The 15,901-nt window shown below is 34.4% G+C and overlaps 1 protein-coding gene across 5 annotated transcripts in view; it reads left to right on the plus strand.

The window, feature by feature from the left end:
• The window catches only part of FOCAD (focadhesin), a 288,623-nt gene that overhangs the window by 119,146 nt on the left and 153,576 nt on the right, over positions 1 to 15,901 (plus strand). For all 5 annotated transcript variants that reach the window (XM_043487388.1, XM_043487389.1, XM_043487390.1 and 2 more), the window contains 3 exons: positions 14,348 to 14,452; positions 14,866 to 14,967; positions 15,494 to 15,624. In XM_043487388.1, coding sequence (XP_043343323.1) covers positions 14,348 to 14,452; positions 14,866 to 14,967; positions 15,494 to 15,624 — 338 coding nt within the window. The remainder of the gene's footprint in view (positions 1 to 14,347; positions 14,453 to 14,865; positions 14,968 to 15,493; positions 15,625 to 15,901) is intronic.

Here is a 15,901-nt window from a genome sequence, read left to right on the forward strand (position 1 = left end):
TGCTTATTTTTTCAAGGTGGATCAAGATTTCTGCCCTAATAAGTACATTTTCAAAAACGAGCTCAGTAAGGATGAATGTTTTGCTCGATGCTAGTTAAAGGCTCTTTTATATATGAAGGCTCTTTTAAATTTGAATGCTTCCCCCCCTCCCCGCCCCCTCAACAAAGTGATAAATTTGTTGGTACTGGCCTCTTTAAGCCCATAGAAAGTTTTTAATTAACATTGTCTTCTTACCTTGCTTAGACCAAAGCCATTATTTCTGAAGATGATAGGAATCTGGAATCCAGAATTAATTTTGTAGGTGACTTGTCTAAAACTCCCTGTCATCCTACCAGAAAATTCCTGGACAGTAGTCATAAGACAAGCCAAAGAACATGAATTAAAACCTGATAATGGATCAGATAATGAATCTAAGTATTTGTAAGATCCCATCCAATCTCTAACAATACCTGCCTCTCAGAAGTGTTATAATAGTTATGAGTTATGAAAGAACATAGTGAAGTGCCATATAAATTCTGTGTTTTACAGTGAATTTCAAGGGATTATCTGAATTTGTAAGAATTTTGTGTTGCCAGATAATTAGCTATTATTCAGGCTTATTAATATTTTGATGTAGGATATTGATAATCATAGTGAGATTTCTAACCTATATCCATTTATATTTTGACTGAAATAAACCTGTGTTTCTCTTAATGTCATAGCTCCTAGAATCATGTGATAGAAAGCACTCAATAAATATTTATTCCTTAAAGTTTTATTGAACCTCTTGTATTGTTTTGTTTCTTATAATATTGGAGATTCATTATAAACCTGCATATACTTGTGTTCTCTAATCTCTAAAATGAGAATAATAGAAGAACCTACTTCATTAACTTCTTCAGGTGGGTTAAATGAGATAATCCACTATATAATACCTGATTTATAATCAGTGCTCAACAGAAGTTATATGTGATTAAAGTTGTGGTTGATTTTTATAGCTTCTTTATTTTACAATTATTTATCTGCTACCTTATGTTCTAGGTGCAGTGCTAGGTTATTTGCAAGATAGAGATGTCCCTTGCATATCTGAGACTTATTGTCATTCTTTATTCCCCAAGTACATGAAAAGAGTGATGTTAACTGTTTTAAGTGTTCCTGTGTGTGCACGTGTGTGTGTGTGTGTTTTAAACAGCATTTAGATGCATACAGAAAATAGAGAATAGTGCTGCTCAATAGAGGTATATGAGCCACATATACAGGTTTAAATTTTCTGGTAGCCACATTTTTTAAAAAGTGAAAATAAATAGGTGAAATTAAGTTAAAATATTTTTTATTTACAAAAATATATCTGAAATATTATTTCAGTATATAATCAACATAAAATGAAATATTTTATTCATATACATCTTTGGTATGAAACTTTCCAAATCTGGTGTGTAATTTACCCTTAGCACATCTCAATTCACACTCACTACCTTTAAGGGCTCCTTAGCCACATGTGGTTAGCAGCTATTGGGTTGAATAATACACATGTACAGTAAAAAAAAAAAAAAACCAAAAAACCCCTAGTGTTCATTTCTTTGATATAAGTGTACCAAGGATTTAGAATACTCTTCTTATTGGTTTTACTTGGCTAAAATAGCCTCACAGTCTCTGCAGTGAAATAGAAACCTGAAATGGTTAAGAACAATAATTCTTAAAATGGGCTTTTCAGAGAGGTACTAAGAAGGTGATAAAATGTCAGGCAGATCTTTTTGGGGTGAAAGTAGTCAGTTTCAAACAGTATGTTAATTTTTCTTCCTCCTTAGGTCAGTCTTGAGTTTAATTCAGCTCTTATTTACTGAATATTTGCTGTATGTGTGGTCTTGGCTAAATTCAAAAAGAATAGGAACAGAGTTGTTACCTATAAGGCGTTCACAGATTACGATAGGCAGCAGTCTTGAGAATGAATAATTGTTACCCAAAGTATACTGAAATAAAGGTGTTTACAAAGCCAGAGTGACAGACAGGGCTTAGGGTATTCTTTGCCTAGAAAGGGGCAAACAGTTACTCTATTATCTTTTTAGGCATTTTTCATGGTTGTGCATGTGTGCTAAGTCGCTTCAGTCACGTCTGATTCTTTGTGACCCCATGGACTGCAGCATGCCAGGCTCCTCTGCCCATGGGGTTCTCCAGGCAGGAGTACTGGGGAGGATTGCCATGCCCTCCTCCAGGGGATCTTTCTGACTCCAGAGATTTTGTCTCTTGCATTGGCAGATGGGTTCTTTACCACTAGTGCACCTGGGAAGCCCCTATTTTTCGTGGTTAGTACATGAGTATTTGAACTATCATTTTGAAAACGGTTGAACACATACAAGGTTCAGTAAGCCAGAAGGACTAGATTGTCTTGAAAACTAAGTTGAGCAAGAAAGCAGGGGAGAAGCATAATCAGATTTTGTTCCCGGATGGGATCCATCTTCTTTGGGCAGAAAGTCTGTAGTCTTTCTCATTCCTCCACTGAGCGTTTGCTGGGTTCTATTGCTCCTGTGTCTACTTCCTACTCTTCTACGTACTAGTCCTATAGCTTCTGGTCATTTAATGCAAATTCAGTCCCATCACATACTGAAAGACTGCTGAAAAGAAATTTAGGAAAACAGCATTACTATTTTAACTACATTTATTAATATAAATAAAAATATTTTCCTGAAGTAATATTCTTGTAATATATAATTGTAGGATGTGTCCAAACAATATAGTAGTATGTCCAAGTAGTCGTAAACAAATACATTTGTCTTAAGGCACTTTCTTCCCTCGGAACCCCCTATAATATATTTGAATATATGAACACAAAGCCATTGCGTTATACTATATATTCCTTTGTGGTTTGTGTGTTTCTCTCATTAATATAGTATAGTCACCTTTCTGTGCTAGTTTGTACAGATCTAATTTATGGTGTTTGAAGGTTGCTGATGTTCTACAGGGTTATCAACAGTTTAATGTACGTCATTGTTTCTGTATTGATAGATATTTAAGTTGTTCCTGTTTTTTTTGTTGTTGTTGTTATTGCTGCCATTACAGATAATGTGGTAGCAAACATCTGAGGAATTCTTGGGCACTTCAGCCTTTATGATAGCACTGTTCAAACACAGAAGTTTCTGCAGTGATGGAATTGTTCTGTAATCTGTGTTTCCAATATGGTAGTCACTAGCCACTTGTGACTTTTGTGCACTTGAAATTTGGCTAATGTGACTAAAACACTAGAGTTTTAATCTTATTTAATTTTCATTCATTTCAAATGTAAGTAGCTGTATGTGGAAAGTGGCTACTGCATTGGGCAGCCCAGTGCCAGAATTTCTCCTTTCCTCGGAAAAAAGCATACATGCGTGCTAAGTCGCTTCAGTTGTGTCCAACCCTTTACAACCCCATGGACTGTAGCCCGCCAGCTCCTCTGTCCATGGGATTCTCCAGGCAAGAATACTGAAGTGGGTTGCCGTGCCCTTCTCCAGGGGATCTTCCCGACCCAGGAATTGAACCTGTGTCTCTACATCTGTTGCATTGGCAGGTGGATTCAACCACTAATGCCATCTGAGAAGCCCATACTATTTAGTATTTTGCAATTTTCAAAGTTTGAATTGTTGTTTTCTTGTTCTTCTATCTTCATTTCTGTCTATAGAAATTATTTTCTATGCTTTTAACCCTCAAAGTTGAGTTTGCCTTATTCAGTCAGTAATGATGGAAATTTTAGTTGTGAGTTCCTTGAATAAACTATAGACTATTTGAGAGCAGGGTCTGTCTTTTCTCAGCTCTGTTGTTAAAGCTTGACATAGCACCCAGTGTGCAGTTGTCCCTCAAATGTTTTTGACTGTTAGGTATATAACTCATGGGAGAGTTTACTGTTGTTATTGGTTGAGAAATACTCTAGAAGTTGCTCTTTTCAAAAATACTACATAACATTTGTGTTTTCTTCGTTGCTAGTTTCTTTTAAGGCAGAATATGGAATGCTTCTGGGTCGGGAGTCTCCAAGACTATGCTCTGTTTTGTTGATTTGCTTTAAGGACTCACAGGACCCATTATCTAGTTCCAAATGCAACTATGATTTATTACAGCTAAAGGGTAAAAGCAGAATCAGCAAAGGAAAAGGTTCATTGGGTGAAGTCCAGAGGAAACTGGGCACAAGTTTCCAAAAATCCTCTCCTAGTGGAGTCGCACAGAATGTACTTAATTCCTCCAGCATGGAGTCGTGACAGCACGTGTGGAGTGCTGTCTGACATGGAAGACTCTGCCCGAGGGTTTTATCGGGGGCTGGTCAGCTCAGGCACGAGCTTCCCTGGTGGCTCAGCTGGTTAAGAATCCGCTTACAGTGCGAGAGACCTGGGTTCAATCCCTGGGTTGGGAAGATCCCCTGGAGAAGGGAATGGCTACCCACTCCCGTATTCTGGTCTGGAGAATTCCGTGGACTTTGTAGTCCGTGGGGTCGCAAAGAGTCGGACACGACCGAGGGACTTTCACTCACTCACTCAGCTTAGGCACAACATTAGCATTGCACACTGTCTGTACAGTTTAGGGACATTTGTATCAATAAAGAATGGTAGGAACCTTCCCAAAATCCACTTTCTGCGACTACCCAAAGCCTAACTTTGCAAGGTGGCTTTTTAAGGATGACATTCTCAAGCCTGCTATGTTAACTCTTTTCTGCACAGATATTTGCTTAAATTTGGATTAATTGAAGCTATATTTTATATTTTAAATAGTAGGTCCTGGCAATTTCTTCTATTATTATTCTTTTTAATATTTGAATATATAAATATATATACCTTAAACAACTTCTCAGTAGATGGTTATCATTCTCTTATTGAGCACCTCTGGTTACAGAAAACTTACTGCCTTCTAAGGCATCCCACTCTATTCTCTAAAAATTTCTCTTAAAACTTCTTTTCCATATTAAACTCAAATATGCCTTTCAATATGAACCTTGGAATTACGTGAAAAACCTAGTTTGTCTTTTATATGTTAGCCCTTTAAATACTCATAGGTAACTATTGCCTGTCTTCAATTCTTCTATAGTATAGGAAAACAGAGTTTTCTGTTTCTCTTTGTCCTTTTTCCTTTGTAGTTATAACAACAAATTCTATTTATAGTATTTTTTTCTGACATATGTTTTCCATATTGTATGGTGTTTTAATACTAGGAAAGTTTTTTTTTGCTTGTCTTGCTTTTTTCTTTTAAGCTGATTTATTCTGACATAATGTTGTATGTATATTGGGGAGAAATCTTGTCTCCTACATTTTATTGAATTTCTGATTTTTTTAAATACATTTATGTGATGAGACTCGTAGATTAGGAGATTTTTAATGTTTTATTTTTTTAAATTTCAAGCATAATCAAAAATTGATGGATAGTATAATAAACCTGATTAATTCATCCCTTAGCCTCAGCAATTATCATTCCCTAGCTGGTCTGTATTTTCTGTACCCACCACTCTCCAGTCCCCAACTCAGAAATGTTACTTTGAAGTAAATCTCAGATTAGAGCTAAGCTTCTTAAATAAAATTTGAAAATTTTTTCTTTAGAAACATTGTGTCATCACCTTATACTCCCCCATAATTGTGTGAGAATGTCTGTCTCACTGTATCTTTACATTATGTTTTAGAATTTGAAAGTATTTCAAACTTCAGTATGTGAGGAAACTATCTTGTTTTCATTTTCAATTTTAAAAATTAATAGTGAGATTTAAAGTTTTTATTCACTGCTTTTGTTTTTCTCTTTGAATTTTAAATATATATGCTTTGTCCATTTTGGAGGTGGTGGATTCTGTATTTACTTAAGAATCTTTGCATTCTTTATTTAAAGTATCAAATCTTTGATTGAAAATTGTATGTGTGTGTGTTTTTTTTGTAACTATTAGTGAGTACTTTACTGTACGGCAGAGATTGGGTTAGTTTCACTGGGTGTAGAGTTCTGCATTTGGAACATTTTTCTTCAAAATCTTGTTTGTTTTCTTCCCTTAGTTCTATAGCTTGCAGTGTTGCTATGAAGAAATCCAAAGTTATTCTGATTCCTGAAATCCTGAGTGTATGTTTATGTGAACCTAATGTTGGTTTTTATTTTTCCTCTCTGGAAGCTTTTAGAATCTTCCCTTTGCTCTGGTACCCTGTAATTTCAATGAAGATGTGTATTGGTGTGAATCTTTTTTCATCTGTTGAACTGGTAATTGATGACTTTTTTTAATGTGGAATGAATTTTGGGGAATTTTCTTTGTTATTTTATCATTAATTTCTTTCCCTCTACTGATCTGCTCTTTCTTTCTGGAACTTCTCTTACTTGAGCCCCGAATTCTGTACTGTCTTACATTTTTCTTTTCTTTTCTTTCCCTGTTTTCTTTTCTCTACACTTTTATTTCACTTTCAAGGTGATTTCCTTAATGTTATCTTTCACCTTTTTTTGTTGTGCTTAACATGTATTTAAATTCAAATGCTCTTAATGTTTTCTAAATGTTCCTATGGAATTGTAGCCTCATAGTGAGATTTTTTTTTCCCTAGGGAGCATATAAATATTCACTTAAAATTTCTTCTAGATTCTCTTAGTACTTTTCTTTGATATTTAATTCCTAAATCCATTTGGAATTTTTTTTCTTATATAGTAGTGTGTTAGGATTTCTCTTCCCCATTAACTAATCAGTTTTTCTAAAATCCATTCATGGATTAATCATTATCATCTTTTTTTTTTTTCCTATTGGTTTGCCCTGTTTCTATCATGGATGTCACTGTCAGTGTCTTCTTACTAACGTTCATCTTTCTAGTCTTATATTTTTCCTTGACGCAGAAGATCATCCTGATGCAGGCAGGACAGGAGTTTACTAAATCCGTTTTTTGTCATTCCTTAATGATACCCTGTCTACTCCAAGAAATTGAATGTCTTCTTATTCATTGTTGTAGGACATTTATATCAATCCTTTTTTATGTTTCTGACTTTTTTCATTAATTTTACTTCATCCTGGGTGTGAATTTTTTTTGGTTAATATAGCTTTCTCGTCAGGTCATTTGTTTACCATTATTCATGTAAACCCTTGTTTAATGTTCAGGCTTTCATTTGAGACTGAATTGTAACCTTGTACAATTTATGGTATAAAATATTTACCACTTATTTATACTTCAAAAGTTTTTTGTCATTGAAAAAGGAAAGTGAGGATTTGGAGTCATACTTTATGTTCAGCCTATTTGTATTGTCCATTTAATCTTTTTTTGCTTCAAATGTGCTACGAATTGGCTCACATTTACCATTGTCAGTCTTGCATAGTTTTTATTCCAATAAATTGATCTGACTGTCATAGCTTTGGCATACTTGAACAATTTACTATTTTAATAAATTCAAAAGCATTGACTCTCTCTAGTTTTATTACATAGTTGCTTACCTCGCTGAGCTGTATTTAATTATATCTCATTCTTGGAGGGCGTTCAAACTCCTCCTTTCAGCTCTCCAATGTACGACTCATTGCCAGTGACAGACACAGTAGTAGAAATTGACTGTACTGAATTGAAAGGAAAAATAAACACATTATACTTTACTTAGGGGACATTGGCTTTTAACTTTTGTTCTACCAGTCAGGCTATGAAAGATTTAGATCTTACCATGATAGAAATGTATTAGGGCTTCCCTGATAGCTCAGTTGGTAAAGAATCCGCCTGCACTGCAGGAGACCTGGGTTTGATCCCTGGGCTGGGAAGATCTGCTGGAGAAGGGAAAGGCTACCCACTCAAGTGTCTGGCCTGGAGATTTCCATGGGGTCACAAAGAGTCAGACCAGACTGAGCTACTTTCACTTTCACACTTTCATGATAGGAATGTAAAACAAACTTTTGTTTAGGAAGGAAATTGTATGCTTACAGGAATTTAGTCATTATAGTTGTTATTTACATCAAGTTTTAAAAATATTAGCAATTGAACAAAGTTGCGGTGTTATAGCCACGCTTTCCGGGAAACAGACTCACTCAGAAGGACAATGCAGATAGTGGAGTGCAGTTTATTATGCCGGCGGGCCCAAGGCAGAGTCTCCTCTTAGCCAAGGACCCCGTCCAGCATTTGTGAAAATCTTTTATACCCCATGCGTACGTGCCCAGACCCACCACCTACCCCATGTGTACGTGTCTAAACCCACCACCTACCCCATGTGTACGTGTCTAAACCCACCACCTACCCCATGTGTACGTGTCTAAACCCACCACCTACCCCATGTGTACGTGTGCTAAACAGTCAATAGTCAATAAGCCCGCAGTTACATTCCAACCAGTTAATAATCGATAAGCCTGTGATTACATCTTGACAGATACGAAAAAAGTTTATGACCTGTCCGGAGACAGATGTGATTATGGTATGCTTCCTCTTAGGCAATGAGTAGCCTGGATGTGATCTTCAAGATTCCTCTGTCTGGAGGGGGTCTTATCCTTCCATTGTCGTCCTCACAGGCACTAAGCAGAGAGTTCAGAGTCCACTGGAGAGGCAGTCGAGCACAGCCAGCATGGACAGGCCTGAGATGGAGTTCAGGCCCTATGAATTCCTTCTTCAGTGGTTTTACTCCTTTGTCCCACTGGTATTTATATCTAATAGCATGATGATTACTTTCTGTCAACAATTAAGTTTTCCTATACCATTTCTAAATATATAAATTGTCAGACTCTGAGAGAGGAAATTCAGAAGACCAAGGAGACTAACCTAGAAATTAAGTTTAGGTAGAGAAAGATCATGGTTATTTTCTTCCAGGTATTTCAAACTCTTCCAGTGATATGGTACTTGAGTTGATCCATTCTAGTTTTTGGTATTTACTCGTTTATTCTTTACTCGGAGCTCTTATGTTGATGAACTTATTTTTCTATGTACTGGGAAACTCTTAGCTCAGATTCTAAAGATGTTCTGATAATATTGATATCCTGGTAACACTTAACCTAAGAGGTAAATTTTTGTGATTCAGAGTTGTTTGGTCAGAGTGGTAGACTTTTTTTGCAAGTGGTAGGCTTTTAATAATTGTGTGCCAAATAAAATATCTGCAGCACTATTACAAGATCTATCTTGCATATAGAATTTGAGCAGATAAAGAAATTAGGAGTGGTTTTTGCATTCTGAAAGCACTTATGATATGCTTGGACCTGAGATGCAAAGGCAATGAAGATGTCACCCCTATTTTTGGTAAGCCAAACTGGCAAGTACGTGGGCTCTTCACAGTTAAATTGCTTTGCTCTGGTCCTGACTCCAGTATGTACTACTCTGTTATTAATACCTTTGGTAAATTATTTGGCCTTTATGAACTTCAGTTTTATCATTTGAAACATGATAATCATGATTTCTATAAAGTGCTAAGGAGAGCATTTGTAGTCACTGTTCAATAGATGTTAGCTATTACTATCAGAGGAGTCATTATGAATCATATGCTTAAGCTGAATTGGAATAAAGCTGGAGTGAATATCAAACAGAAAGAAGATTGCCTAGTGGAGGCAATCTTTCTTCCCTTGACCTTATTTGACTCTCAAAGGTTAAAGTTCAAGACCCTAAGCCACTTATTTAGTTATAACATTAAGATATAATATGAACCACAGAAGAAAAAAAATTACACTGTTTAGATTTCTTTGATGTTGCTGCATTTCTTCAGATTCTTATAAGAAAAAGAAATGATTGGCTTTTCAGCACGTCCATCAGTGAACTGCTTTCTACTGTATTACTGAAATAATAAGTAATATTGTGAGTAGACATGTCAAATAATTGAGGAAGATGGAATTAACTGATGTTCAAAAACACCTTAGTACATTATGCCCCTTTTTTGTAAAATAAATCACTAAAAAAAGCTCTTTCACTGTTAAAATTATTTAAGAATTCTTTTATGCTTCTGTTTGTATGTACCATCCTAGCATATTCACTCTTTGTTTTATAAAATTTCACATTTTGCCAAATCACTATGCAGTACACTTGAAACTCACACATGTACACTAAATCAAGTGCACATCAATACAAATTTTATTTCATGTTTTCTCTTTTCATTTCTAACACATAATGTTACCACTGTTTTATAAATGGCAAATACCTTTGTATACATAAAATTACTTCCATTTTTTCACAGGACAGTCTTGTGTGAAGATATTTCAGCAATTATCTAAGGGAGTTTATAAAATATGATCTAGGAATTCACTTTATATTTCAGGTCTAGTTTTATAAAACATAAGTCAGAAAAGTTAAAGAAAACCAGATACCACTTTGGATATTTACCTCTTCTATATGATGAACATGCCTTGAATTTTTTTTCCACTGGTATCTTAATTTTTTAATATTTATTTATAACTGTCTCTTATATACTGTTAAAGTATGAGCTCTCTCATATTTTTTTAAAAAGAGGCTAGTTATAGACATTAATTCTATCTCTCATCTGGAAACCAAAATGAATAATAACAAAGCCCTCAATATTTCTCAATTTATAAGTGGATAGCACTCCTCATGATTTTCATTATAGGACTCTGAAAGATTATGCTGCTTTCTGTGTAACTTGTACAGTGTTGCCCATGTGGATATTTTTTGTGGAATCCAGAGTAAAATTTTTCTACTCTGTTCTTTATATGATTGACTCCAGGGAGATGCTGAGTTTTGTCTCTCCTGCTTTTTTCTTGTATGTTTAGTCCAATTATAGGAAGAAAACTTAACATGATAACTCTTTATCCTATTATATACAGCCTGGAATCTTCTGTTGTTTTCATTTCTCCCAGGATAGAAAGGAGTAAACTGAGATCTGAACTTCCATCCTCGTCCTGTCGCTAACTTTGTAATTCCCTCCATTTCTCACCTCTATCATCTATCTGTAAAATAAAGTTGTTTACCTAAATGAACTCAACAAGACTCTTAAAAAACAATCCCATGGTTCTTTTAAAAATTGTAGTGAAAAGCAGATAACATGAAATATATGTTCTTATCAAAATGAAAGTATACTGTATACAGTTTTTCGTCTTGTAAGGCTATATTTCTGTACCCACTGAGCAAATCCCCATTTCTTCCTTCTCCCAGCTTTTGATAACCACATTCAACTTTCTTTTTCTAAGACTGTCTAGTTTAGATACCTCATACGATAGAACCATGTGATATTTGTCCCTGTGACTGGCTTGTTTCACATTGCAGAATGTCCTCAAGATTTATCCATATCCATATTGTAGTATATGACAGGATTTCCTTGTGTATGTATATTCCACATTTTCTTTATTTGTCCATCCATTGATAGTATTTAGGTTATTTCCATCTCTTGGCTATTGTGAGTAACGCTGCAGTGAACATGGGGGTGCTTAATATCTCTCTGAGATCCTGGTTTCAGTTCCTTTGAAATATTTGATTTGAAACATTTTTAATTGCCCATGTGTATTTTATTATAGAAACCAACAGTGCCAGATGAAACAAGTCAAACAATTAAAGTTTCTTGACATTCCATAAAATATTACAGAAAAGTTTGTGTTTCAATCAAAAGACTATTGTTTTAGAATAAGTAGCTAATAGCAACTGAGCAGTTAATTTGTGTGTGTGTGTGTGTGAATGAATAAATTTTGAAAGAGTCTACTGCCTGTACTGATATTCCCAGAAGTGGGATTGCTGGATCATATGTTAGTTTTTAATTTCTTGAGGAACCTCCATATTGTTTTTCATAGTGACTGCACCATTTTACTTTTTACATCGCCCAAGGGTTGCAGTTTTTCTCCATCCTTGCCAACAGCTGTTATTTTTTTTAGTTTATTGATAATGGCCATTCTAACAGTTGTCAGGTGATATCTCATCATGGTTTTGATGTGCATTTTCTTGATGATTAGTGATATTAAGCATCTTTTCATATGTCTGTGGCCATTTGTATTTCTTCTTTGGAAAATGTCTGTTCAAGTCCTTTGTTCATTTTTAAATTGGGTTATTTGTTTATTTTTTGCTATTGATGTTTAAATAGTTTATCTGTGTTGATTCTGTTTTTATGGCAGAATAATATTCTATCATAGGGGTATACTACATTTTATTTAAAGCTTCATCAGTTGATGAATTGTGTCCACTGTTGGGCTATTGTGAATTATACTGCTGTGAACGTTCACATGTAAGTTTTTGTATGGATATATGTTTTAATTTCTCTTGGGTAAATACCTATGAGTACAGTTACTAAATCATATGGTGATTCTATTTAGCCAATTGGGAAGCTGACAGACTGTTTTCCTAAGGGGCTGCACCATTTAACTTTCCCACTGGCGGTGTATGAAGGTCCTGATTTCTCCACATCCTTGTCAGTATTTGCTATGATCTGTCTTTTCTTTTTTTTTCCATTTATTTTTATTAGTTGGAGGCTAATTACTTTACAATATTTTAGTGGTTTTTGCCATACATTGACATGCATCAGCCATGGATTTACATGTATTCCCCATCCCGATGCCCCCTCCCTATGATCTGTCTTTTCAAGTCATCCTATTTGGTATGAGGTGGCATATTATTTGGTTTTGATTTGCATTTATGTCATGGTTAATGCTGGTTGAGTATTTTTTCCTGTCTTTATTGGTCATTTGTCTGTCTTCTTTGGAGAAATATCTATTCAGATCCATTGCTCTTTTAAAATTGGATTATTTGTCCTTTATTATGGAGGGTTCTTGATATATTTATATTCTGGATATAGAAGTCCCTCATTAGATGTATGATTTGCAGATATTTTCTTCCATTCCATGGGTTCTTTTTATTTTCATTTTCCTTATAGTGTCTTAAAAAAACTTTTTTTTTGTTGGCATATAGTTGCTTTACGATGTTGAGTTCGTTACTGCTATACTACAGAGTGAATCAGCTATATGTATACATACATCCCCTCTTTTTTGGATTTCCTTCCCATTTATGTCACCACAAAGTGCTGAGTGGAATCCCTGTGCTTATACAATAGATTCTCATTAATTATCTATTTTATACATAATAGTGTATATATGTCAATCCCAATCTCTCAATTCATCCCACCTCCTCTCTTCTTGCCCCTCCGTTTCCCCCCATCTCCTCCCCCTCAACTATCCATATGTCCATTCTCTGTGTCTGTATCTCTGTTTCTGCTTTGCAAATAAGTTCACTGTATGATTTTTTAGATTCCACATATAAGTGATATTATGTGATATATGTTTTTCTCTTTCTGACTTACTTTCACTTTGTAAGACAGTCAGTAGGTCCATCTACATGTTTGTGAATTCCACAATTTCATTCCTTTTATAGTGTCTTTTGAAGGACAAATATTTTTAATTTGATGAAATATATTTTATTTTGTTGCTCATGCTTTTGGTGTCATATCTAAGAAGGCTTTGCCTAACTCAAGGTCAGGACGATCTACTCCTATATTTTCATTAAGAGTTTTACAGTTTTTGTTCTTACATTTTAGTCTAAACTCTATTTTGAGTTAATTTTTGCTCAAAAATTATTAATGTGGTATGAGGAAGGGGTCCAAATTAATTCTTTTGTAGGTAGAAATATAGTTTTCAAAATCAGACACCATTTTTCAAAGAGACTCTTCTTTCTTCATCACGTTTTCTTGGTCTGTCTAAAATCAATTAAGATAAATGACAAGTTTTATTTCTAGATACTGAGTTCTATTTCATTGATCTATATTTACATTCTTATTCAAGTACCATAGTATTTTGATTGCTGTAGGACAATTTTGTATTTGAGAAAGCTGAATGTTCAAACTTCATTCCTTTTCAAGATTATTTCGGCTCTTCAGGATCATTTGTTTTCATATGAATTTTAGGATTAATTTCTCAATTTTGGCAAAGAGGCTAGCTGGAATTTTGATAGGGTTTGTATTGAATCTGTGGATGTATTTGGGGAATATTGCCATCTTAGTAATAAAAAGCATCCAATCAAAACATGATTTGCTTTTCTTATTTTATTGTAGTATGCATAGGGATTGAAATATGAACCTGCAAGGAAATTTTTGTTTGTTAATTCCCATAAAGTACAATTGATTTTAATTATTTTGTTTTGGAATAACATCACTGAATATTTCATTATGTTGCTCATTAGAATTGTAAGCTGCTTCTTTTTTTTTTTTTCCAAGAATTTGTAAGCTTCTTTAGGGCAGATCATAACTACTTTTTATTACAGAGAATTAATGTTGTAATTTTAGTACCAAAAACGCTAGAGTATTTAAACGTGTATAAATGGATAGAACAAGAGCTCACAGGTAATTTAAAAATAAATAGGATATTAGTGATGCTGTGAATTTATCATTAACAACAAATGGCTAACTGGCATTTTTTGTCTTTTAATTTGTATATATTCATAGTATTCCTTTGGAGAAAAATGAAATAATGATTGCTTTATAGATTGATTTCTTTTAAAAAGCATAATTTATATGTTCTTTAAAATCATTTTAGGTACCGAATCTGATTCCAGTTTTGATGTTCAAGTTAGGAAGACCACTGGCACCTGTGTTATACAATGATATCTTGTATACCTTACCTACACTTGGTGTTCACAAGGTTTGTATATTGACCAGTTTACTTGGGAGCAGAAAGAAAGTGAGGCCTGAAGAATACATTGAGTTTTGTTTGTTATCATGTGAAATCCTGACCCTTTAATTTTGCTGTGATCACTACTTCCTTTTTTGGGCCAAAAATATTCGTTAAAATATTTAAGAATTAGTTTTTAAAATAATCTTTTCATCATGTTTTCCCACTGGCTATATTGTCTGACATAGGATCTTTATGTGCCCAGAATTGCTAACTAGCTCCTCCCAAAGGTATCTCTGACCTCTGAGAAGATAGGTAATACTGTAGTAAGCTTCCGTTTCAGTCTTTATTTTATAATAAGAGGTTTTAAAGTTTTTTTGTTACCATTGGGATTTTATCCACATTTGCATTTATGGAACCAAAGTTTCTTCAATGTTTTGTAGGTGTGCATAGGACAGATTCTACGAGTAATTCAACTTCTTGGAACCACTCCACAACTAAAAGCTGTCACTTTGCGCTTGTTGACATCTTTGTGGGAAAAACAGGTAGGCTCAGATACACACTTGTGTGGATATTAAGCATGTCCCTTTCACTGAAGAAAATGAATTTTGTCATTATGCATGACAGTGCTTTGATATAGTGATATTAGTGAGTGGCATAAATGATTGCATTGAGAAATTTTAATTTAGTGTTGTACTTTTGATCTATGAAGCTGTCAGTTTTGATTGACTCTCAGAGAGAAACTGAGAATAGAAAATCATCTTGTTTCCTTAATTTTGAAATCTGTTTTTCCATTTTTGCGAAAAAGTAATAGAAATTTAAGTGATTAGAGCCTTTGTAATTAAAGTGAGATTTTGCCACTTTTTTCTAGTTTTATGAAATGAATAGTACATAGATCTGCAAGAAAATCTCTAGCAATCATAACAGCATTCTTCTTTGCTGATTAGAAGAAATACATTCTAATTTGCAATGCAAATGTAAGATTTAGAGGTGAAAATGTTTCATAGAAGGAGATAATGATTATTCAACTCAAGTTGTACAATTACCTTTTTTGTGAAACTGCCTTCTTAGGATCGTGTCTATCCTGAGCTGCAGCGTTTCATGGCCATGTCCGATGTGCCCTCCCTGTCTGTGGGCAAGGAAGTCCAATGGGAGAAACTAATTGCTAAAGCAGCATCGATCAGGGATATATGTAAGCAAAGGTAAGACACGCTTGCCCCTTGGGAATGTATATCATGATACATATTTTTGCATTTATATATATATATGTAAATGCATGATATATTTTTGCATTTATTTTGCATGATATACATATTTGTATTTAATCTTTTTATTGCAAACAAGACACTAGGAAAGATAGGCAGAGGATATTTGAGTAAGAATAAATGAATATTAAGCACAAGTTGTCTGATTGTAAAATTTAGTAACATCAGACAGTGACTTTGAGTAGCAGGCATGTCTTTTCAGGTCTAGTCTTAT

The sequence above is a fragment of the Cervus canadensis genome, chromosome 14 (assembly GCF_019320065.1).
Source record: "Cervus canadensis isolate Bull #8, Minnesota chromosome 14, ASM1932006v1, whole genome shotgun sequence".
Classification (NCBI taxonomy): Eukaryota; Metazoa; Chordata; class Mammalia; order Artiodactyla; family Cervidae; genus Cervus; species Cervus canadensis.